Source organism: Agelaius phoeniceus, chromosome 2, assembly GCF_051311805.1.
Source record: "Agelaius phoeniceus isolate bAgePho1 chromosome 2, bAgePho1.hap1, whole genome shotgun sequence".
In the NCBI taxonomy this organism is placed as follows: Eukaryota; Metazoa; Chordata; class Aves; order Passeriformes; family Icteridae; genus Agelaius; species Agelaius phoeniceus.
In genome coordinates this window covers 84,725,093-84,749,910 of record NC_135266.1, presented here as the reverse complement: position 1 = coordinate 84,749,910, position 24,818 = coordinate 84,725,093, and the positions used below count along the sequence as shown (strand labels likewise).

The window sequence follows — 24,818 nt, the reverse complement described above, 5'->3', positions numbered from 1 at the left end:
AAAATTTCATCACTGCTATGTTGCATTAAGCTAAGCTTCATAATTAAATATTAGCAAGCTGTATTATCATATAGTTGTTTCTCCTGTATTTGTCAAGACAGTGTCGTGATCTTAAGCCATCCCTTCCTTCATTGGCCTTTGGAAATAAGTTACTGGATGATGAGATTTTGTTCTGTTGGTTGTACTGAAAGTATAGCTCCCCATGTTTACACAGGTGGGACAGTAGTCCAGGCTGAACAGAGATTGGAAAGCTTTGTTTTAGTTAGCCAACCTCAGGTCTTGTGCTCCTAACCATCTTTTTGGTTAATGATCCAACTTTGTTTGAACTAAATTAATCTGTCAGCTTCTGGCATTGTTGCTAGGGGCTCCTTTTTCCACTCAACATTTCCTCTGTCCTTTTGAAGGTGTTGATTGCATTTTATCAAGACTAAGTAGTATTTGAATCTTTTATTACTCACTTTGAACCAGTGCTGGAAAGTATTTACTGATCCATTAAGAGGCCAGAAATCTGAGATTACAGTTAATTCTAGTCATAATCTTCCAGTAAAACTTAATTAAATGGTACCATGTAATAATTATTTTGCTATTTAATGCTTTAGGTGTTTGAAAGCTGAGAGTTTTTAGTCAGAGGTAGTGTAAGTTATTATGGTACTTCTGTTCCAGAGCCTTCTAAGGCAGCTGCAAAAGCAGTTGAATCTTGGCAGTGAGCAGAGTGAGCTTTGTATTATTAAGTTCTGATAGAACAGAGCCATGCTGCTTTTCGCTATTTATTTTGCTGGAAAGCCCCTCAATTTTTGTAAAGATGATTATTACAGAAAATGAATGTACTGATTTTTTGGGGGAGCATTATTGATCTTCCTTTACAGAACTGATAATAACAGAAATTTTTGTATTGCAGATTTAATCCAGTGCACAAATGAGATGAATGTGAACATCCCACAGCTGGCAGATAGTTTATTTGAAAGAACTACCAACAGTAGCTGGGTAGTGGTCTTCAAATCTCTTATCACAACTCATCATCTAATGGTGTATGGAAATGAGGTAATACAAAAATGATGTATTATTCTGAGAACAGTTGCAGTCCCTCATTCCTGGAAATGTCACCTAAATGCTTCCAGTAATTCTTTTTGTAAGACAATCTTCAGGTTTGCCTTTTTGGATCCTACTCCGAATGAACACAGTGAACACAGGTCTCATTTTCTGTTTGTTTCCGTTGTTTCTACTTCAAAGTGTGCAATTCTAGTGTAAAAAGTAAATGTCCCAAATGCTGAGGGTACTTTTTTCCTATGTTCAGATTCTAATGATGAAAGAGAAAAAAACCAAGAAAAACTAGCTCACGTGGGATTCTACAAGCTGAAAATAGAAGCATTTTTGCCTTCACACTCTAGCTAACCCTCTGGTCTTTTCTCCTCGATACTTTCATTCTAAAGTAATTTCTACCATCACACCCTAATTTTTTACAATGAAAACAAATGTGTGCCTGTGCATTGGCTTTGAGGGTCACCCTAGGACAGGGTGAAATAACACCAAACTGTAAACAGTTGAACTGTTTAACAAACATAGCCCCAAGTTACACCAAAAGGAATAAACCTGTTTTGTCTCACAATTTTAATTCCTATGGGGCTTTATTGTTTGGAATACTAAGTCAAGCATAGCAGCAGCTTCTATGTTTTGCCTTTAAAAAACCAAAAAAATATATTTCTAAGGCTTTCTTAGAAAATGTTTGTAAGCATTCCTTTTTACTGCAGGATAAGGTAAGCTATATGAACTTTGGAATTGAAATAGTTTTAGCGAATTTTTCATTTGAGTTTGCATTCAGAGGAACTGCTTCCTCTGACTGACTTGTGTGGGTTAGAGGGGGAGCTTAAGTTTTTATACATATACTGGTTTCACTTGCAGGTTATTGCTGGTCTGGGTGAAAATCTATTCTGTGAAGCTAACTAAGCCACAAGAGGGCAAACTTCTGTTGTTGGCTTGAAGCTTAAACTTTTTCATTGGGTTAATTGACACTTTTCAAAACACAATCTTTACACCTTGCACTTTGAGTCCTATGCATCTTAAACTGATACCAAAATAGTTCATACTAATTAAAAGTATTTCATGGGACCACTGTCTGAAATACTTTCCATTAAGAATAGAGTTTACAAACAAATTTTCCTTGCCAAATATATTAGAGAAGTATTGAGGGTAAGATTGCTGCTCAAAATGAAATTTTTCACAGTTGGAAGTAGTACTTGGACAATGAGAGTGCAAACAGATTATAGCACCATTTAAATTGCAAAGGACCTTTAAAATCAAGTCCACCTGCTAACCCAGCACTGCAAGCCCACTACTAACCCATATCCCCAAATGCCACATCTGTGTGTCTTTTAAATACCTTCAGGGATGGTGCCTCCAACTTTGGCTTAATTCCTTTAAAACTAGGTACTGAGTGCCTTTACTCTTCTCCAGTCTTTTTTCTATGTAACCTATGTATGCTAATGAAAGTAATGAAGTAGTACATGTTACACTAATCAACACTGGTTTTGTCTTTTCTCAAAATGTTTCTCGCAACAGAATGATTGGCTTATTTTTGTAGCAGCTCTGTACAAGTTTTTTTTCCTATTGTGTCAACAATCTTAAATGTATCTTTACAAAATGAAAATAGCATCATTCACCTTGTGAAACATAATTTGTAATTAAGTATAGTTAGAAGTATTGTGATACAATGCTAATGCTTTATATGAATTGTTATGTTTGATATTTGATTTATAAGCAAACTAACATTTCCATCACCTATATTCATATTTAAGCTAAGTACCATTACAATTTTATGCTGAGCAAAGATGACTTGGCTAATTAGCATTATTAAATCAGTTGTTATAAAATTGAAGTCAGTGAAACAGCTATAAGCATGTAAAATGAGAATGTATTTGAAGGGATTTTTTCAGAAGTTCAGGGCTCCATATTCTAGTTTAAAATAAACTCCAACTAAATGAGGCCTTCATACAAAATGCTACTTGGATTTTTTCAGAGATTTATGCATAAAAAATAACTGGCTTACTTCGATAGCTTAGCTGTTTTTGTAATAGTTTCCAGATTTGAAGTCAGTCTTAAGGCATAAAAGGGGAATTTTGTAACCTGGATAAAAAGTTTCTAGTGTTGTTATTGCAATTCCTTCTCCTTGGTAACACAGTAAAAGTATTCAATTTTTTCTCTTTCATCTAGCGTTTTATCCAGTATTTGGCGTCCAGAAACACATTGTTTAATTTGAGCAATTTCCTAGACAAAAGTGGATTGCAAGGTAAGGTGTCTTTTATTCATTAAAAGTTAGTAATGTGCTGAGGAACAGCAAAGACAACTTGCTTACTCTAACGAACCCTGTCATTTAGGAAGTAACTTTTCTGCCCATTTTACCCCAGGCTGCATTTCTTAAATAAAATGCTGTAATGGTGTGGCAGGAGCTGTCTGCTGGAGGACCATGTTGAATCTTTTCTTACAGGCATTCTTAAAGGCTTCTGACTTCCTTAAACATATGGATCTCAGTATCCCTTTTATTTCTATAGACATAGACATCTGCAAATGAGGCAATTTTGATTATTAATGTAAAAAAATGCATCATATGTACATACATCATATCAGTGAAACAAGAACCGTATCTAAAAAAAAATTAAGATTACTTTTTTGGGAAATTGATCAAAGACTATTCCATTTATCTTTGAGACTAATTCAGTGGGCAAATAACTGTTTCTCTGGTTCAGATTTTTCAACTGAAACAGTCTTCCAAACTGTTACGCTGCAGTTCAGTGCAGTTCTGGCCATACCTGTAGCTGGCATTGTTTTTTCTCCTAAGATGGTTCCTTACTTTGTCTACTGCTTCTTATATACTTCTGATCTTTGCCACAAGTGTACTAGAACAGGCAGCCAAAGTGGTTGCCTGAGGACAGAAACCTGCTCAGTTATAACCAAAGCTCTACCAAATAGTCATTTTTTTGAGTTTTAACTTCTATGGTCTCAGCATAGACTATGAACAGATCTTCTTCTTAGTCTATACCCCTAGATTGACAGTTAATCAAAATATTTCCCATCACTGCTATCTTAACAGAGAAGAGTTTCTGTCATATTGTGGTGTTTCCATCAAAGCCTTTTTTTTCTGTTCAGTTGCAAATGAGATAATGTGTTGCCGAGCTGATGTGAATGCCTTTGTGAATGCATCATTTAATTTTTTTCATAGTAATTTCTATTGTAGTATAAAAGAACTTGCATAAAAATTACTTCATTTTGCTTGTGGAAGTGATTTCCTTAGGAAGTGAAGTGTAAACTTTAACATACTTGAGGTTGTCTAGATATTTGTGGTATTGTCTGTTTGATTTACATGGTGAATACAATGACGTACGCAGTTATTTTCAGATTATATTTTTGCACAATTTTGCCTAGTCAGTGGAGCTGTCTTGTGCTAATATTTTGCACGTTATTTTGAATAACATTCTTGTTCTTTGATTAGGTAAGTAATAAACCCCTGAAACTTATTTTTTAGGTTATGACATGTCAACGTTTATCAGGCGGTATAGCAGGTATTTGAATGAAAAGGCAGTTTCCTATAGACAAGTGGCTTTTGACTTCACAAAAGTAAAAAGAGGGTAAGGACTGCATTTTGTTCTACTGATCTTGAGGTGTTATCGTATGTCCTGTAATTCTAGTGAAAAATATCGTTGTTAGCTCAGGCTTAATACAGACAATAATGACTCCTTTTCTCTTTTGAATATTTCCCATGACACACCAAGGCCCAACTGAAAGTGTATATAACAAAAATTTTTTTTACTTCAGTTGTTGTAATTTTTTATCTTTAAACATCAACAGTTTAAAATAAAGGAATGAAAGATGGAAGTCTATATAAAAAAGTAGAAGTTTTAACAAATCTTTCACAATAGATATATACTTTGCCTTTTATGTAATATAGCGGACCATGCAATTTATTTGTGCTTGTAGCTATGGAAGACTTAAATGACAGGTGAAACAACCTTGCAGTCCTTCCTGGTGTTTCTCTGCTCTGTCACAAAATATCTGTGTGAAGTTTACTACCTTTTGAAGGTAGTGTAAATTTGTACTTTTAATAGTACCTTATGGCAGATGCTGTCCTGAGTTGGTTGACAGGAATTCAAATTTTCCCTGGAAAATGTGCTTATTTAAGAGGAGTTATTTTGAGATTAAGTACCTGTTTACATGTAAAAAAACACAGTGCAGAGCACTAGTGGTTTGGTAAATTACATGTTATAGTGAATGATGGAATTAATCTGGAGCTCTTCTTTGGGAAGGCTGGAGAAAAGGTACCAATCACAGTTGAGTCTTTCCATCTTTGTCCATTATCTTTTTATATGGTGCTTTTTAAGGTTTAAAAGCATAATACTAGTTTTAGATTTGGATGTCTTATATATATATATGTATGTATATGTATGCATGTGTGTGTATATATATATATATATATATATATATATATATATATGTTTTTGTATATATAAGACACCCAAATCTAAATCATATATCATCCATATAGGTGAATTTATATTGAAATGAAAAACTTAATGTTAAATCCACAGAAATCTGAATTTAATACTATTGAATGAATTAATTGTAGTAATGGGCTGTCTAATGATATTTTGCATTAAGGTTGTAAAGGCATTTGTAGTGGGCCTCAGAACACTGTCCAAATCCCTTCTGCCTCCTTGCTAAGACTGTAGAATCCATTTTGGTTTGAAGTGTGATGGTAGAGTAAAAGGAGGATGCCTGGGCTCCTTTTGCTCATTCTGCCTTTGGAGTTGCTTGGATTGCCAACAACACAAAACAGTATTTTCCACACTTAAGATTTGTATGTGGTAAGGTGGCTGCAGCTGCTCTGAATAGGTACACAATTGTTTTATCAGGTATTTTAGGTCTAATGAGATGAATTATTTAGCCTGCACCATGTGCCTGGAGGTCCTTCTGTGAGCCAGTAGGTATAACTGTTCTGATGGCAGCAATCTGCCCTTCCTACTCCATTTTTCTCAGGGCCCTCACACCCATTCTCTGCCCCATTTAGTTTCTTGCATTTGCTGTTTGCTGTTAGGAGTAAATATACAGCACAAGTAGAGAGCTGGAAGTAGCATGCTCCCCACTGCTTTCCAACCTGGAGAACAGCCACAAACTGTTCTGTGAAGATGCACTATGAGATTTGCACTTGCAGAAGCATTTGGTTTGCTCTGTGCATGCTGATGAGCTGCAAGGCTGTCTGATTTGTCTTACAGAAAGCAGTTGTTTCATGTCACTGAGGGGATTTAGTCGCTTCCTCAGCTGTTGCTTTTCTTGGATATTTTTGGTATTCATTTGATGGGTTTTTCAAATGTGCAGCCAATCTTAGTCTATTCAATCTGAGCAATTAATAAACAACCAAATATTGGTGGTCAGCCATTAAAAGGAAATTTCATGTAGCCTGTAGAATCTTTCTGAAAAAGCTTGAAAAACATACTGCTGCATTTTTTTATTCTTTCTTACCTCTTTAATTTGAAAAGAATCCAAACTGACACAAAATAATAATTGGGTGATTGGAAAAAGAATACATTAAAAATTGCTTCAAAAATAATCTTTGGAGCGTTTTTTCTTGTTACCTGATGTATCGTAGCTCTCCTGTATTTCTAAACACTATTAGTTTCATTTTCTCTGAGCAAAAATTCATCTTGAAGTCACATTTTGACCAAATAAGTAATTGTTTTTCTGTGCTGCAGATATTATGGTTACATTGGCTAGACACCACTCTTAAACACCACAAGGATGGCTTTGTGTGGCAAAGACTTAAATGGTTTCTCTGATGACCTGCTATATTTTCTGTTGTTTCTTACTAACAATGGCTTTCAAAATTCATGTGAAGAATTGTCTTTGTATTTTTTTTCTCTCACAACAGGGCTGATGGAGTGATGAGAACAATGAGCACAGAAAAACTCTTAAAAACCGTACCTATTATACAAAATCAAATGGATGCACTTCTTGACTTTAATGTAAGTTTAGCAGCATGTATATTTCTAACATACCGTCAACTTGTTGTACAAACTCGTAAAATAGGTTAAGATTAAATGTCTTGCACTTGGTTCCATGTTATCTACGCAGCTTAAAGAACACAAATCATTTTCTTCATTGGTATACTCCCAAGAAATTAGAAAAAATAGATACAATGCTCACTGGAGAGACTTAATTCTGTGATGAGAGAAACTTCGTTTCTCTCATCACAGAATTAAGTCACATCATGTATGGTGTTACTTTCTGCTAACAGCCAGTGAGATGACTGGAAAGCCTCTCTTGAGATAATGTACTGAAGTTTAACTAGAAATTTTCCAGTAAGAGATCAATCCAGTTCAATTAACTTTTTCTCTGATCTTCCTAGGTTAATAGCAATGAACTTACAAATGGTGTAATTAATGCTGCCTTCATGCTCCTCTTCAAAGATGCCATTAGACTGTTCGCAGCATATAACGAAGGGATTATTAACCTCTTGGGTAAGTATAACTGCTCTCTGCAATGCTCAGCTCTGGGGGGGAACTCAGTGAATGATTCACAAGAGCTGCTCTCTTGAGAAACTGAAACAGTCTTACTGTAAAACATCAAAATTTTGCTGTTATTTCCAGTGTTTGTCTGTGCAATTGCATTTGACATTGCTTTGTATCCAGGGATAGGTAAAATCTGAAAGCAAAGTCCATCCAAGATTTTATTCACCTAATTTTTTTTCTTGCACTGCTTTGTTGGGGATTTTTGTGTGCATTGGTTTTGGGTTTGTTTTTTTTTTTTAAATTTTGTCTTATTGAACTGCATGACAAACCTGAATTATAATATTGATGTTGGTTGGGGATTTTGTTAAGAAACAGTTTGTTTTCCTAGTAAAGGAATCAGTTATGGTCAGTTGCAAATCTGCAGTCACAACATCAGTGATTGCTTGGCTATTGAAACGTCAATGTTGCTTTGTTTCCATGATTGGTTATCTTATGTTCCTAGAGCATATATTATATATTAAGGAGAATTAAAAATTCAGAGTTAAGGCCCTTTCACTTGCACATACTGGAGATGAGTTTTCCTAAATTTAGGAAAGAATTAAGTTGAAAGTAATCAGTTGACTTACTTGATTTTGTTATATGCTGTGATTAAATGAAGCTCCTGATTGCTGTCATTACCCAGTGCTTGCAAAATGAAAAGTAAAATCCAGAGTAAGTCAGTAAGGGACAATCTGAAGTCAGTCAGTCTTCCAGTATGACGCCCCTGTCAGCTTCCTTTCCCTTGGTAAGAAGTAATATGCACTTGCTTTCTACTTATGCTTTGAGTGAAGCTTAGTAAAAAAGAAGAAACAGGCCTTGAAAGGGCTTTTCGAAAGAGCAGTGGGACCCTCTTGCTTTCAGCAAAGGTGTTTTCTAATCAGTTGTACTTCACTGCCCCAGACCATAGTAAGAGTCATCAGTTTGTCAGAGATCAAAATCTTGCCTGATATCTGGCCACTGGAATAGAGTAGGTATTTGACTGCCAGATTGTAAAACTGCCCTTTTTTTGTTTGTTTGTTCTTCTTCCCAAGAAGATGAATTTACATTTCCTTGAGTGACCTATTCTTTAACTTGATTGTCCTCTTCAAGGTGGTTATGCTTTCGTGGTGTCTAGTACCTGCAAGGTAAGGTGTAATTTCATGCATGGAACCAGTGGCTCACATTTGACAGAGCTTTTGTCATTTGGTGCAAGTTAGGCATAGTGACTTCTGCAGTTATCATAACAACAGATCAGCAGGTATTTTCTGTTTGTCTTGGTTTATATGCTTTTACTTTGCATATCCTTTGCAAATCTTGATTTCTTATTTAATGCAAATATTCTTACTGTTTCTAGAAAAATACTTTGATATGAAAAAGAACCAATGCAAAGAAGGCCTTGATATATATAAGAAGTTCCTCACTAGAATGACACGGATCTCAGAGTTCCTTAAAGTTGCAGAGGTAAACTTAAGCCGATCAACTTAGCTGTTTATTTGAAGCAGGCTTGTAAAGTGCTTATTTTATCATAAAACAGATGCTTCTTCCTCCTTGCTTAGTTGCTGTTCTCTCAAGGGTCATCTTGTTCATCTCTACCCTGGTGATTAGTTCATTTGAGGACTGTATTGGAAAACCTGACTGTGGATTGCTTATTGGTTTATCTTTTGCTGAGGAGAGTGTATTAACAAGCATTTTAAAAATTCCTTGGTTATGGAATACTTGTGAGCTTTCTTTGAAAAACAGACTTGCTTTTAACAAAGGAACTTCATGGTGATCTGCTTTCTATGATTCTAGCTGTATTCTAGTTTAAAACCCACAATTCTACCAGAAGTTTTAGATAAAATAACAGCTTCAGAAATAGGCAACTGAGACAAACAGAAGAACATGGGATTTCTTCAAGATTTTTTGCTGTAGGTGTGCTCATAGAGGGAAAAGCAATTACCTTGCAAAATGTTTAGTTTGTGGGTGTTTTAAGAAATGCTTAGTCTGTTGCCTTCTTGTTCCTAGAGCACTGCTAAATTGTTGTCCTAATATTGTGGAATTCCTCAGTTGAGGTGTGCTCCTCTTCTTGTTTTTATTTCCTTGGTATTCATATCTCTCTTAACAAAATAAGCGTTCCAGCTTGGCTTGCTGTCTGTCCTGACAGTGTCTGCCAGAGATACTGTCTTCAGCTGATAAGACCATCAAATGAAGTTGAGAGTATTGATCTTTCTGTTGCAACAGTATATGTCTGCTGCAAACATCCTAAATTTCATCTGCATTTTAGAAAAATGTTTCTTTACAAAACTTCATTGATGCTTTGTTTCATCAAATATATTCTGTGTGTCAGTAGGTCTGAGAGTTTGCCATGTAAATTGTGAGATAGGCAAACTTCTTCAGGTTCTAAAACAGTGGCTTCTTGCTCTCTTGTTTCTAAGGTTCTATCTGTTGAAATATCTCTGTAACACACCTACTTCAATGTGTATACATTTAACAAGAATTTATTACAACCAACCGTTACAGAGTACAGACTCTGGAGATTTAAAATTTATATTGAACAAGTTTGTGCTTTTTGCATTACTTCATGTTAATGTTGTTTACTTTCTGAGTATCTCTGCCTTAAACGAGCTTTAGAACCTGTTTTCTTTTTTTTGTTTTATTACAGCAAGTTGGAATTGACAGAGGAGACATACCAGATCTCTCACAGGTAGATAAACCTATTATGTGTTTGCCAGTGCATGTATGTGTATTATTTTTAGGGTTGCATGATCAGAAATGCCATTATGGTACTCACTTAGGCATTACTGTATACATTGTCACCAAGTTATCTCTAAGTTTGTGATTGAATCCAAGCTCTGTCAGAGCCTGGCTTTTATATTCAGTGATCCTGTTGTAAAAAATTTATAACGTTTCTGTCATTCTCTAATTGAATTTTAAGATAACCTTATTTCCATCATGCTTGAAGACACAGTTTATATCTGTGAGGTCACATAATGAAAGTCTTACATGATATTATGAAGCTGTAGTTTTCAGCAGCCTTGCTTTTGGCTATATGCCTATTGAAGTTAATGTGAAGTTAATGTGAAGGCTTGCAGAACATGCACAAAGAAATTACTTTAGGTACAATTTCCTTCTTAGTGTCTCTTAAAACACTGACTGCTTCTGATTATCTGCCTGCTGTTTCCTAGCTGTTAATTTTAACATTTCTTGACTTATTTCAGTCTTTGCTGATAAATGATTGTGATGGAATAATGTAGTGAATAGAATACAGCACCTTATACTTGAAGTCATTAAATATGTACAGAATGCCAAGAGGGGGTAAAAGTATTCAGAGTTGTTGTACCAATTGCCCTGCAGTTTCATTCTCTGAAAATATTTAAACTATTGTTTCTTCAAATGTATTCCCCAATGTCTCTCTTTGCAGGCACCAAGTAGCCTTCTTGATGCTTTGGAACAACATTTAGCTTCTCTAGAGGGGAAGAAAATCAAAGATTCCACAGCTGCAAGCAGGTGCTTATACACTTGTCTTTTTGGACAATTGTCAAATCGAGTGTTAAATAAGTTTTTTTTCAATTTCATTGTAAATTAAGATGTGAGGAGGCTCCCTTAAAGGCATTGTATGAGCAATGATAGATTAGCAAGTTGTCATATCTTAAAACAGCTTCTTCCAGGTCAGCAGAACTAGAATCTAAGGACCTGTAAGAGCCTCCTCTAGCATCCCTACTTACACTTCTAGCATTGGATCCTGAACTTCTGAAGAGAATCTAAGTTTCTTTCATGTACTACCTGCAAATGGTCATTTTATGTTAATAATTAGACTTCTGCAAGGTATGCAACGTGAATAAATACATGTCCTTAGACTTCTACATCTCAGCTTTAATCCCTGTTTTGTCAAAAGCAAGGAAATGCTTCCAGGAAGTCCTTACATTAAGAATGAATTTTGAAAGTAAATGGAAGTGAAAGCCATAATGCATATGGTATAAGGCATTAAATTATTGTGAGTGCTTTCCAAAATATAACAGGCAATATAGAGAAGTCCCCTCTGCACGACAATTTTCATTGTTCATATTTAACAAAGCATAATCTTGGAGGTAAGACTTGTAAAATTAAATAGCATTTCTTTATTGCATGTTCAAAAACTGAGGCAGTAATATTTTATGAGTTCATTATGGCAGTGACTAGGGCACTATTTTGTTAGGGCACTAATTTTTAGAATATTTGCTTTCTTTTTTAAGATTACTCTGCTAAAAGTTAAGTATTTGTTTTATATCTTTTTGTGTACTGTCAAATATGATGATAAATTAAAAATTTCTTTTGGGATATATTAAAAGCATTGATAGTTTTTTCACTAAGCCTGTTAAATTAACAACAATTTGAAATGGAGCCCAGATGATTGGAGATTGCTGTGTGCCTACAAATAATGTCATTTTAGGCAAACAGAAGAAGAGAAAAGGCTTCAGATGTGAATTTTGTGATGCAATTTGGAGGGGAAGCATTTAAGGTGGAAAATCCAAAAGCCAGTAGAGTAGACTGCAAGATTTCAGGGCATTTTTAATTTTGCATTTCATATGATGTGTCTTATGTAAATTTTTCACTTGTGCAGTGTAAGATCTGGCCAATGTTACAGCGAGCTCAGAAGGAGACTGGGTGGGTACGAGTGAAGTGTTCTTCAGACGCCGCTGTCACGTGTTGTGTTTTAACAGCCAGCTTTTCTTCTGTCCAATTACTTTAGGGCTACCACCCTTTCCAATGCAGTCTCTTCCCTTGCAAGCACTGGCTTGTCCCTCACAAAAGTGGATGAAAGGGAAAAACAAGCTGCGTTAGAGGAAGAACAGGCTCTCTTAAAAGCTTTAAAAGTAAGCATACAGAATTTTTAATTGAAAATACTTTTCCTGTGTTCTTTTTGATAGCTTATTAGGATTCTTAAAAAAGCAAAGGGGAAAACGGAGTTATTAATACTTAACATGTACTGTTGGCCAAGTGCTGGAAGTCGAATTGTGTGTACTTAGATGGTACAGCTTGTGGAGGGTTTGTTAAAATAGTTTTCTGAAGCATTTGTGGCACCACTGACTCTTGTAATTACAAGTGGCTAACACTAGTGTCTGGAATAAATAATTCTTTAGTTCTGCTTTATTTACCTCCAATGTCATAGACACAAATGTTCAGATTTCTTATACCAGCTCATTTTCCCAACAGGAGCAACGTCTAAAAGAGCTTGCAAAGAAGCCTCATACCTCTTTAACCACAGCAGCTTCTCCTGTGTCAACTGCAGCAGGAAGCATAATGACTACACCAGCCATTGATATTTTTTCTACCCCTAGCTCCTCTAACAGGTATGCTGAATCCTCCACTGGAGATGTGCTGCAGCAAGGGCTTCCTCTAAACTTCTGCCACAGAGTGTATATTGCACAAGATTGGTTAGGTGTAGAGTACATTAGCAATGTGATAAGAAATCATAGTGATGCTGGTGAACAATAGCCTTTTGTAATAAATAACATAAAACTATGTTCTCATCTGTTTGCAGAAGTTTCTGGTATAAACTGCCTGCTGACAGCCCTGGTAGCTGTTATTAGTCCATAAGCCAGACAGCTGGAACTGTAAAACACACATACTTCATCCCCAGGAGCATTACAAGTAAATTCGAGAAAAGTCAAATAAAAATTCTGTTTGAGAAGTCATAAAGAAAATGCATTTCTAGATCTTTAAAGGTAGAGTGGCAAATATTCTGTCTAGTTTTTCAGAAAAAGAAAAGCCTGAAACAGGGTTTGAAATGAGAGGCAGGTTTTGCAGTCTTGTGTTGTATCTGGAACATTTCTGCAAGGACCTGCAAAGAAAGTGCAAGAGTACTCGCTGCATGCTAATCCTGATCTTTAACTAACAGGAGCTGTTGGTATGAGCAAGTGTGTGATGTTCATTCTGTAAAATACCTGTCAAACTAAGCAGCAGCGGAAGGTACAGTGCTTTTATCAGTATAGAAGGAATCCACGCTCTGAAGTCATATTTTTTGCTTTGAGCTTGATCCTAAACCTGAAGGGATTGCATAGTTGTTCTGTTAGAGCTCACATAAGAATCTATTGCTCTTTCAACAGCTTTCTTTCCCATTAAAAAGCTATTGTAGTAAGTTACTTGACACCAAATATGTGGTAAATAGCTGAGTCATGTATAAGAAGCTACAGAATCTATCAGTGTTAGTAACTGAAAGACTTCCTGGTGAAAAGATTTTTTTTTAATTGCTTTTTAGAGACCAGAAAACTTGAAATGGGTGTGTGCTTTGAACTTGAGTATCTGATCTTGCTTCTTAAGAGGTCTGAAACATAGAAACATCTGATAAATCTTTAAACAGACAGAAATGGTGCATGGTGAGGACAAGAGTGTTTTCTTGTAAAAAACCCCCAAATGCTAGTTTTTCTTGTTCAAATTTCCTTGCTGGCAGAATGAATGCTATGAGCAAAGAACAGATTTTGAAGCAGGAGTTGCCATCAAGGGGATATGCTGGGTCAGAAGTTCAGTGGCTTGCTATTAAATGCAATGTGTCTGGTTAATCCCTGTCATTATCTTGAACAAGCTTTACCTTGAAAATTATCTTTGTTCAGCTGCTCACATAACAGGGCAGTGCCAGACCATGCTGCTTTTTAATAGGAGCAGTAGTGGAAAAATGTGATTTCAATCACTGCTGAAATGAATCATGCAATACCAAAACCTGTGAATTATACAAGTGATTGGGTGAGCAAGAAAATATACGGAGATCTAGGATGTCACTACTGGCCATTAAACTCTGTGCTGATCTAATTTAGAGAGATGTTTGGGTGTCACAGTGATTCAGCTTCTGTGCGTAGTAGAAGACATATGTGCAGATTTGTGTTCATTTCATGTCCTAAAAGTTTCTGGGAGAAGACCAGTACTCTTTTTTTTTCCTTTTTTATTTCTTTTCTTTTTTCCCAAGACTTATTTAAAGTGTAAAATGAGCTCTCTGTGAGAGGATGAATTTTACTGTTCTTGTCTGACTCTTTAAATTTATGCAGAAGTTGTATATAAGCCTTCACTCTTAATTTCCATGTGATGTTACAAGTTCTCAATTTGATTTTGAATGGTCTAAAATGTGCATTTAAATATGTTTTCATTCACATGCCTGATGTGTGATCAAGTGTTTCAAGGCCTCTTAGATTTTGCTTTCCCCAAAGGTCTTTAATAGCTCATGGTTGTGATGTAGTTTCTCAGCAGTGATTGTAGGGGAAAGATCAGAGTTGTGGAATTTAGAGTAATAGTTTGGTGGTGCAGCCTATTAGAGTTCATTTTGTCTTGTTTTTTTTTTATTATTTTTTGGGGTTTTTTTTATTTGTTTGTTTGTTTTTTGTCATTGTTGTATTATAGAGTTTTCATGAGGTGAACTTTAAAACTTTAGAAGTTGATGAAGAGTTCTGAATATAACATCTCCTAGCCTGGCATTGGACTGTGAGGACACCTGTCGTTTTCTTGGACAGCTTTGATTTGACAAAAGCCCCTTGGCATAACATACAACTTACCTTGCTAAATTAACACTTTTTTACAGAATTGAAAACATGGAGCTCACCAGCCCTTCTGATTTTGGCTCAATTTTATCCATTTTGTAATAAAACATTTTGTAACAAAGCTTTCATTACTGTTGACAGTGGCTAGTATTTGCTTATATTGAAAACTGTGATGTAGTTCAAACAGTTGTATTAATTTATCTTTGTAGCACTTCAAAGCTGCCAAATGATCTGCTTGATTTGCAGCCAACTTTTCATCCATCTGTACATCCTATATCAACTGCTCCACAAGTAGGAAGTACCTGGGGAGGTAAGAATTCTGACTTGGATTAACATTCTGATTGCTATGGCCATGTTCCTGTACATGTTGCCCCTAGTCTGGGGGCTATTTCTTCCTTAAAGAGAGAGATCTTAAGACATTACAAGTGAATAAAGGGATGATAAAAAGTAAAATATGTGTATACATTAAAATAATGTAGCAGTGTGTGGTGATTAATTAGCAAAGTTACTTTAATTGTTGATGAGATCTGCCAGCCTCATAACTGCTCTCTTCAAGATTCACATAGCCAGCTGCAGAAATGTAGCTGTTTAGAAGTCAGTTCAGTGAAGATGTCTAAGCGGTAGACTGTGCTGCAAACATAGAAACCTGAATGCAAAATTGTTTTAATACATATTCTGAATTTTGTCTAATATTAAATCAAATTTGCTGGCCATGATAATGCAGAACTTGGATGAAGCCTGAAAGGAGGCACTTGTGACAACTGTGCATAGAAAGAAAGGCAAGAGTTAGTTATCAAAATAATAATAGGGTTTCTCTGCCTTATTAAATTCTCTGCTATATTTCATTTAACTACAACAGCAAATCAGCAAAAAGCTGTGGTTGGATCTCTTAAGTGAAGAGACAAAATTTATATTCTTCCCTCTGAAATGTGCTCCGGAACATCCAAATTTTCATTCTGCCCAGTTTCTAGGATGGACTGAATAAGTTGAAATGATCTTATCGGTACAGTGAAGTCCTCAAACCAAGGGGTCAAGAAAGAGAGTTCTAGAAAGTCATGAATTTTCCTTCAAGATTGGTTTGAGTGCTGGAGCATTTTGATGTTTACTCAAAGTTCTTGGCTGCTTTGCAGTGTTCCAGAATAATTCAGATACAGTATTATATTGCCAATATAACTGTTGGTTATACTGGTGGAGGATTAAAGAGCTTTATGACAGAGGGAGAGGAAGGTAGTGTTGGTTTATTTTTCTACATAAATGATGCTTAATAAAATAGTAAACTCCTGAACTATGTGGCTATTTCCAGATTATTTTTTTCTAAACTAGATGCTTGTAAAAATGTTTTATTTTATGATGCAAAAAATTGGGAATTGCTGCTTCAGGAGGTTTCATAGGCATCAGAACAACAATGTTCTAAATTTTTACTTCCCTGTTTAGTTTTATGAGCTATAGCTCTTCTTAACGTCTTTCCAGCTATCTAATGTATCTTCATAATAAACTGTGTATGTATTCTGCTTTCCTATTTACTTTTTGCTGTGTACTTTGTTTTCTATACCTTCTCACATTTGTTTGTAGGGAAATAACACAATTTTGAGTGAGGAAGGCACTACTAATATATGTGGCAGCTTCTAAAATAAATCAGTAGTTTACTTGTTCTTTAGTTCTGCTGAGCAAAGCATCTTTGGAGAAAGACGTAGTGAGGAGTGTATGGAGTTAGGTATACAAATTTCAATGCTATGATAGGCTTAGAGTTTAGAAATGGAGAAAAATGGTATGGCTCATCTTGATTGCTTTCTGCCCAATACCTTCTGTTTCAGCTTATCCTGTTTGTTTCATGTGTGAGAAATAAAAGGGGTGAACTATTTGCCTCTCAAAGGTCACATCACAATTCAGCATTTCTTCATGAACCTGAAAGTTGAGCCTGAAAGTCTGTTTGTTCAATGTTGTGTTGCTTGTGGTATGAGTCTTCAGTACTAGTCGTTGATATTTCTGCTTACTATTGACACATTTCTAAATACTTATAAGACTTAATTAACTGTGAAGATTTTGGATTGTCTGCTAAAGTTTTAGGCTAAAATTCTGGGATCACCATTTTTTGTGTTACCTTTCATCAAAAAATCCCCAGCTCTTCAGCTTTACAGACATAAACACTCACTTCACACAGGTGAGGTAGATAAGAAGTGCTTTCCACATTTTACAGATGGGGAAATCTGAGCAGTTAACTGACTTGTCTGAAGTCATACGGCAAGTCAGTGGCAGAGCCAAGAATGAAACCTGAACTAGTTCCAGTCCTGTGCTCTAACCACTGCACAGCATCCCTCCCTTAGGTAATTTTCTGACATGATGATCTTTGTATTTGGTGTATATGGTGTCTTTGAGAAGAGTATCAGATCAGCCAAAATCAGTTACTGTTAAAAATTTTATGCAGAAGCTCTTAGGTGTGTAATAAAACAATAAATTGTTACAGAAGTGTTCTTTTTGGTTCGCTGCCTTTAGTTTTGTGCTTCCAAAAATGTAAAAACTAACAAGGCTAAACTCCTGGGGAATGGGTTCTGTGGTTGTATGTTTTCAGTTTACCTATTTCAGACTGTAAAAGATGCCATTGAAAATCATTTGTCACTGTTTTTTCGGACAAAATACATCTAATTGGATAACTTAAAGGTAGAAATTTGCAAATTTCAAACTACTCTTTTAAATGCACTTAAATCATTAATGCCTAATGATGGCATGCTGGTGCAGAGTGATTCCATTGACATAAAAAAATGCCATTTGTATTCAAGGATGAAATTGGCTTTAGAAACATTGAGGTGTTGCTGTCAGAACTGACAGCAATTTTTAAAACTTGAATATAGAAGGATATAAATTAGGATATAAAACCCAATTAATTTTTGGTTACTTTTGTTACTAGCATTTGCAAGTTCTGAGACTTGGACAAGATTGGACATGCTGGCTAGAGTTAGAATGGGGTAGACAAGCAGAGAATCTGAGAAAGGGTTAAATTTCTGAGAAAATCTTGATAATCCAAAGTTGGATTGTATTGTCTTAACTAGTCAAAATGCAGGAAGTTCCATATACAACCTTGGGAATTGGGAACAGAAAGCAGTTTTTATTATTTTCTGGATAAGTGCATGTGTAAAATAATTTTAGTGGATGGTAGATTCAGACAAATACAGTTAAAAACTTGTGCTTATTAATTTCTTCCATATTGTTTTATCTGCACTATTTATTGGGATTCTTTGGAGATCATTCCAGCTGTTTCTGGTACCTTTTCCAGCTGTCAATTTGTACCTAAACTTCAAAAGCAAAACAGATGGATCAGTGTGGAAATGAACATTTTGACCCATCTGTTTGAATTTTTTCCACTTATATAATATATATAAAGAGAACCAATAAAATAAGCAGAACGTGAAATAGCAACAGAAAGAGCAAGGAAGAACTGATGAACAGATAATCTGCCCCATTTTTATTGACAGATTTGTTTGTTCTACATCTTTTAAAATGACATTCAAAGCAGAAAGCAGTTTTAAGGAGTAGCTGAAACAAGGACTCAGCTTCAGGCAACTGGCTGAGTGGCATATCCTGTATATAAAACCTCCATGAGACAATATGTAATTTTGTATTTGTGTTATATATTACAAATATTATATCAGTTTTTTCAACTTATCTTTTATTCAGTGTTGGACACTGTCATTTTGCTGACTGAATGATTTAGGAAAAGGTCTTTTAAGGTATTTGACTTTTCTTGCAACATAGCCAAGCAATTTGGGGAAAAGTCAGGTCTTACCTAATAACGTACCTTGAGCTTGCAGCAAATCAAAGCATGCTTTAACCCTGCAAAGAATAATGTAGTTATTTTGTTTCCATTAGGACTTTTCTACACATTATGAGCACATTATGAAGCTGTGTGGGACTTACAGCTAAGAATCAAGAAGTGAGATTCAGGGAGAGAAAATAACTTCCACTTCAAAACTGCTTCACGCATCACGATAGTATTGACAAGAGTTATGGGTATATGCATAAACTGGCCAGGTTAAAAAAAAAAATAGGCCAGGAACTGAAGTATTTAGCACATCTTTACTGTAATTATTATTCAGAAATTTCTCTCTAGTGGCTTTGTCTAGAAGATCAAGCTGCACTTCAGTGATAAGTACTAGGGCTAGATACAACCTTTGCTGATCTCACCTAGTGAGTTCTTGAGTTTTCTATCAAGGGTTCATGGGCTCTGAAACCAGACAGCTAAACCACAGCTCCTTCAGTCAACAAGTGTTATAGCTGCCTTCTGTATCCTGTTTATCTGTCAGATTCTGAATTACAGGAATACTTGAGCTTGGCAACTGCATCCATTCTCAGGAAACCTTGAAACTATGTGCCTTGGGAAGCCACATATATAGATCCATGTTTCCATCATTCCAATAAAGTCTGACAATTTTTTAGTAAGGAACATTTTCCTTATTGTGGCTTAGGGTCTGTTGTCTGTAAAAGCAGAGCAGTCCTTTGCTTGCTTGCAGGTAACAGCATACCCACAACAAGCTGCTGTTCCTGATACCCCAGGTACCAAGGAAAGTGCTTATGTCCTGTATGTTACCTTGGTATAATCATAGCTCTTGAAAATTCTCTGATGCTCAGTAACAGAAAAACCCCTGAACACAATTTGGAGAAAGAGAAGCTCATCTCAGTTGGTTTTGTTCAGGTTTTTTAAGTTGTCTTGGGGATGTTATTGCATTGAATCCTCTCATAGCACCTTGGGTTCTGTAGTGCTGACAGGTGTCCTCTGCTCCAGAGACTTTGTTGCAAATGTCAGGGCAAGACTGAGAGAAACAAAAAGTGATGGTGTTTAAAGAGGAATAACATAGTTAGTTTCAGTCTAAAAATACTCAGGAAGAAGCACAGTTTATAAGGTGGTGTTATTAATTTAAAAATTAAAAAAGAGGAAATTATTAGCTAGTATCTGTAGTCCTTGACAACTTGAAAGTGAGATCAATAGCTGGGTCATCCCAAGCTTAGAGATGTCAGGAGAAAACTAAATCCGTCTCCCTTTTCTTCTTTCTCTTGCTCTCTGGAATTGAACAGATCCTTTTTCTGCTACTGTTGATAGTGTTGATGATGCCATTCCAAACCTAAATCCTTTCCTTACAAAAACTAACGATGCTGCTCATCTGTCTGTGTCTTCTGATGTATCTACTTTCACCAGTAGGACACCCACACATGAAATATTTGTTGGTAAAGTACCATTTTAAACTAATTTCCTATTTCCTAAAAATTTTAACATTATTTTAGTTTCTAAAATATATTTTTGCAGCCTTTCAGAAAATAAAAGCTGGTCATTTGGGGCTGGTTTTATGCTATGTTAGAATTTGATTTAGTAGCTCTATAGTAAAAATGGTGTTAAAATCCTTTCTTGGCTGCCTAGATGGGATTCTAACCTCATGTAAAGAAACAGAGCAGTTGCTTGAGTGCAGTTTTACAGTCTCTTGTACTTGGGAATTTTAAGGTAAAATGCTGCATATGCCTGAGAAGGAAAAGAAAATGCTGTTACTTTCTTCCTCAGGTTGAAATGCTCTTTTTAAACAAAGGAGTCTAATCTGATTTTTTAATAGTTGATGTTTTTGCCCCAGTCATGTAGTCATTTACAAAGCTGTTAAAGTCATGCATATTGATGCATAATCTACTCAGACTATGGGGCAATACCTATGGGGCAATAAAGTAATAACTCACCTGTTAAAAGCTGTTCATATTTTACTTTGGAGATGGTTCAGATGGTTCAGCATGACAGCATGGCTGTCTCACTAGAAATCCTTCCAACATTTGTCTTGGTGCAGCTCTAGAGTAATAATTTAATTACTTTTCAATATGAAGATTTAGTTTGTTTTCATAGATGAAAAAATCATTTCATTACATGTCAGTTCTGTTAAAAAAAGCAAGTTTAAAGACAGTTGTACGTCACAGGCTGTATTTATGCTGGTTGAACCTCACTAGAATTGGTCAACGACAAATACAGACTATTAGAACAAAGAGGGGTTTTTAATACCACTGCTACTTGTTAACAGAGGTAAAACAAAAGGATTATCTCTTTAAAGATATTCATACTACCTATACTTTGTCAACTTAACTAACTAGTTTCCTAGCCTGTTTGTCTTTATTGGAAAGACAAAACGGGAAAGATAAATATATCTTTATCTATATATAAAATACCTTTAGTTGGTACTGCTATGTGATAATCTGTCTTTTCCATGCTTCAATGAAATTGTTATGGTTCATGTAAATATAGAATGATTATTTGAAATACAGCTGGGGTTTTTTTCAATAGGATAGTTATTTAGGCAGTTTAGTTTTCTCTAACTTGCTCTGCAGTCACATGAAAAGTTGAAAAGTTGCAGCAATGTGGAGCTGTGAACAAGGACCCTGGTGGGCTGTTGTGGTGCTTGCTGGTCCTTGCAGTATTTATCACATGACTGCTCTGAAGTCACTGGAAATGGATGGTGTTGATATTACATTCCCTTCCAGTGTCTCTGCTCTCAGGATATATCTAGAACCAGAGGGTGGCCTCCTGACAGATTCATGTGGGACATGTAGATGCAGTTTTAGCTGTATCAAGGTGCTACAATAATGTGAATGTGGATTTAAAATAACTCTTTCTGGTTCTTTAGATCATTACAATCCATTTACTCAACTAAATCCCTTTGTGGCAAGCAAATATGAGTATACTTCAGGTATAAGAAAAATGCCTTGAAGCTTTTACACTCATTTCCTCCAAGCGTGTAAAACATGGCATTTGATTGGAAAAAAAAAAGATCCTAATATAGCTGTTCCTTGGAAACTGTGCTTTCCCCTTTTGTGTTAGAGATGTGTTAGAGATTGTGTAAACTTGTTTCTTACCGTCTGTCTGATGTGTATTAATTTCATTCCATTGGTTCTATGTTATTACACTATATGTGGATTTATAGACTGATGTGAAATTCAAGTTTTGAATAGCAGTGTATCTTGGTTCTCTTTCTGTAACTCTTCCTCTTCTCCTTTCCTGGCTTTCTCTCTTGTGTGATACTCCTTATCAGATTCTTTTTGTGGTCCTCAAGCTTATCCTAACGCTTCTCATTTCCGCAATGAGCCTTCTTCTGTAGCTGGTCTATTTGGAGGTAGGTAATGGGATACAGCCTTACCACACACACAGAAGTTTGAAGGTGTTGTGTGCCTAGAACTAGTAGGCATGTTGCTGACTACAGAAGTGCCTTGTTGTAGTGGCTCCAACTAGAATTCATGTGCTTGTGCTAGGTGTGTGGTCACGAATGGTATGAATGTTTTCAGTTTCTGCCAAACTAAGGCTTATTTAGCCTAAACATGAAATGAGTATCTCCCCATTTCAGGATCTCTCATAGTTTACTTGTTGCTGCATACCACACAAAAGACATGCATGTTTATGAGTAGCTTCTCATCTTGCTCTACCTCATTGTTTTTAAGATAAAGGGATTGGGATGTTTGTGCTACTTATGGCAATTTTGTTGATATATTACTCTTAAACAGTGCACTAAACTAGTGTTAAACTTTGCAACAGAACAGAAGAAAGCGGTCTCTGCTGCACTGAAGTACTGGCTAATCATTTGTGCAGCTGTGTCATGTCTGTGTAGTAACCCCATACTGGTGCTGATTCTGGAACACCATCCTGATAATTGCTAGAGAGAGACTATGGGCTGTGACAGGTTACAATCTGTCCAAACCAGGTTGAGCAGGGTGTGTAAACATTGCTGCAGTGCAAGGCTTAGGCATACCTTCAGTAAATGGTTTGTGGAAGGCTTAGTTCCTAAAAGCCCCATAAAGTCACATTTTGGTTTAGTATCTTTGCATAAAATCAGTGAGTGTCATTTAGCAGAAGTTAAATGCCACAAATTACTGTGTTTCCTTTGTTCCTTATTAAAAAGCAGGATTATTAGTTTCTGTCAAGTCTTGATGCTCAAAGAAGCTCCATTAAAATACTGACCTTTGCACCTTTCAAAATATCCTTGTTAAACAAACTGCCCTGAGTTGGTGGTTGATATCAAGAGTAGGATTTGATTTTTCTCCGGGGCTGATTCAAAGGAGTCCTGTGTATTGTTTTGTCTTGGAGATGGTCTCATCTTAGTTTCATAAAACTTGAAACTTCTAAAATGTGAGAGAAGGAAACTCAGCTTGTTTTGGTTGAGGCTGATTGCTAAAGCAAAATACGAGCTATTATAAGTCAAGTTTTCTATTGGTACAGGCACGGTTTTAAGAGTTGCAGGACATCCCATCAAAGGAATTCCCATCTGAAGTTCAGAGTCTCTGAAATGGCTTGTTACAACTTGATGGTATACATGTCATAAAGATACTCATTTTGTTTGTTGATTTACTCTCTCTTTTCCCACATTACTGCTTCCCATGTTTTGCTGTATGCAGTTTACTTTGATTTGTTTTTAATGAAAATTACATTGTCTAAATTTTAGTGATGAAGTTAAGAGTCTTATGTTCCTTTAAGACAAAAAGAAACGGATAATCCTAATTTGCTTTTTTTTCTCTGAAGCTTATGTTCAAGAATAACATCCTGTAGTTACTAATTTTTTTAGGCAAAATGTGACTTATTTCAGAAAAACAGTAAGATTGAAATGATGTGCTGTCCCAGCAACCAAAATGAAATCCAAGAAGTTTTCTTTGTCAGTTATTTTTACCCACTGCAATGTTTTACTGCTGAAGTAGTTGTGATCCTTTCATTTCTCCATGTCATCATACTTTTTGTTAGAAACCAAAAGAGCTAATTTTCAAGGTGGCATTGCTTTTTTTTTTTTTTTTTTTGGTGCTTTTTATATAAAGCAATGATTACTTCTGTTATTGCCTGAATACCAAGGTGTTGCACATGCACGGGCTTGTGTGTGATCATATATAACATTAAAAAAATACTACAAACAAATGGTCATTACCTTCTTTATTACTGAATTATTGACTTATGCTGCTGAACATGATATGCAATGCTTCATGCTGCAGTAAATTTTCAGTGTTGAAAAATATTTGTGTATATGTAGAACACTACAGACACATGGAAGACAAAGGAAGTAAGTTTAGACAGCACTAGGAGCTGAAATGTGACTGTATTTCCCCATATCTTGCCATAATTTCTAGAAATTTGACTGAAAAACATGGTCAACTGCAAAATGTGTGTCCACAAGTAACTAAGAGCTATGAAAATTATTTGTATTAGGTGTGTCTAATCAAAGGCATTACTAGTTCAGGCACCTTGGGATGGTTTGGATCTTACTCCAGTTGTATCTGAAAGAATTGCTGGATTAATGTAAACCATGGAGGAATAATCTTCAATCAAATAATCTTGAAACAGATTCCACACTAGCCAGCTTCTTTTCCTGGAAAAGCATGGGGACTTTTTCCTCAGTAATTATATTGTAAACGTATGGTAAAAAAATAAGGAAGGTGTCCAGAGATGAAGTAATTGCAAGGGGACTGTCTTTTATGGCCTGTCTGTTCAGTTTTTTAGACAAAATCTTTCTTTGGACAAGTAACTTTGAATAAAGACCAAACAAACTGCTCAGTGTCAGGGTGTAATCTGGACTTTTGAGGTATTGAATTTCTGCAGTGCTGAGATATTTATTTGACTTGTCTTGCATAAAGGTGGATTTATGGGAAATGCTGTATAAAAACATACAATTTCTTTCTTTTTTTTTCCCACAGGGTTCACTCCATCTCCTGTTGCTCAACCACAGCCATCAGCTGGCCTTAATGTTGACTTTGAGTCTGTGTTTGGAAACAAATCTTCTAATCTTGTCCCAGATTCTGGTGGTAAGACACTTGCTAAAATAAATAACGTATA

General features: G+C 35.8%; 1 protein-coding gene across 8 annotated transcripts in view; it reads left to right on the top strand.

Moving 5' to 3' along the window:
- The window catches only part of PICALM (phosphatidylinositol binding clathrin assembly protein), a 66,326-nt gene that overhangs the window by 24,758 nt on the left and 16,750 nt on the right, over positions 1–24,818 (top strand). For 3 of the 8 annotated variants that reach the window (XM_054628489.2, XM_077174059.1, XM_077174060.1), the window contains exons 2-15: positions 899–1,041; positions 3,208–3,283; positions 4,517–4,619; positions 6,914–7,007; positions 7,391–7,502; positions 8,866–8,972; positions 10,153–10,194; positions 10,912–10,997; positions 12,220–12,343; positions 12,684–12,820; positions 15,205–15,305; positions 20,063–20,212; positions 22,045–22,125; positions 24,680–24,787. In XM_054628489.2, coding sequence (XP_054484464.1) covers positions 899–1,041; positions 3,208–3,283; positions 4,517–4,619; positions 6,914–7,007; positions 7,391–7,502; positions 8,866–8,972; positions 10,153–10,194; positions 10,912–10,997; positions 12,220–12,343; positions 12,684–12,820; positions 15,205–15,305; positions 20,063–20,212; positions 22,045–22,125; positions 24,680–24,787 — 1,464 coding nt within the window. The remainder of the gene's footprint in view (positions 1–898; positions 1,042–3,207; positions 3,284–4,516; positions 4,620–6,913; positions 7,008–7,390; positions 7,503–8,865; positions 8,973–10,152; positions 10,195–10,911; positions 10,998–12,219; positions 12,344–12,683; positions 12,821–15,204; positions 15,306–20,062; positions 20,213–22,044; positions 22,126–24,679; positions 24,788–24,818) is intronic. The other 5 variants (XM_054628491.2, XM_054628490.2, XM_054628494.2 and 2 more) reach the window with 3 other exon arrangements.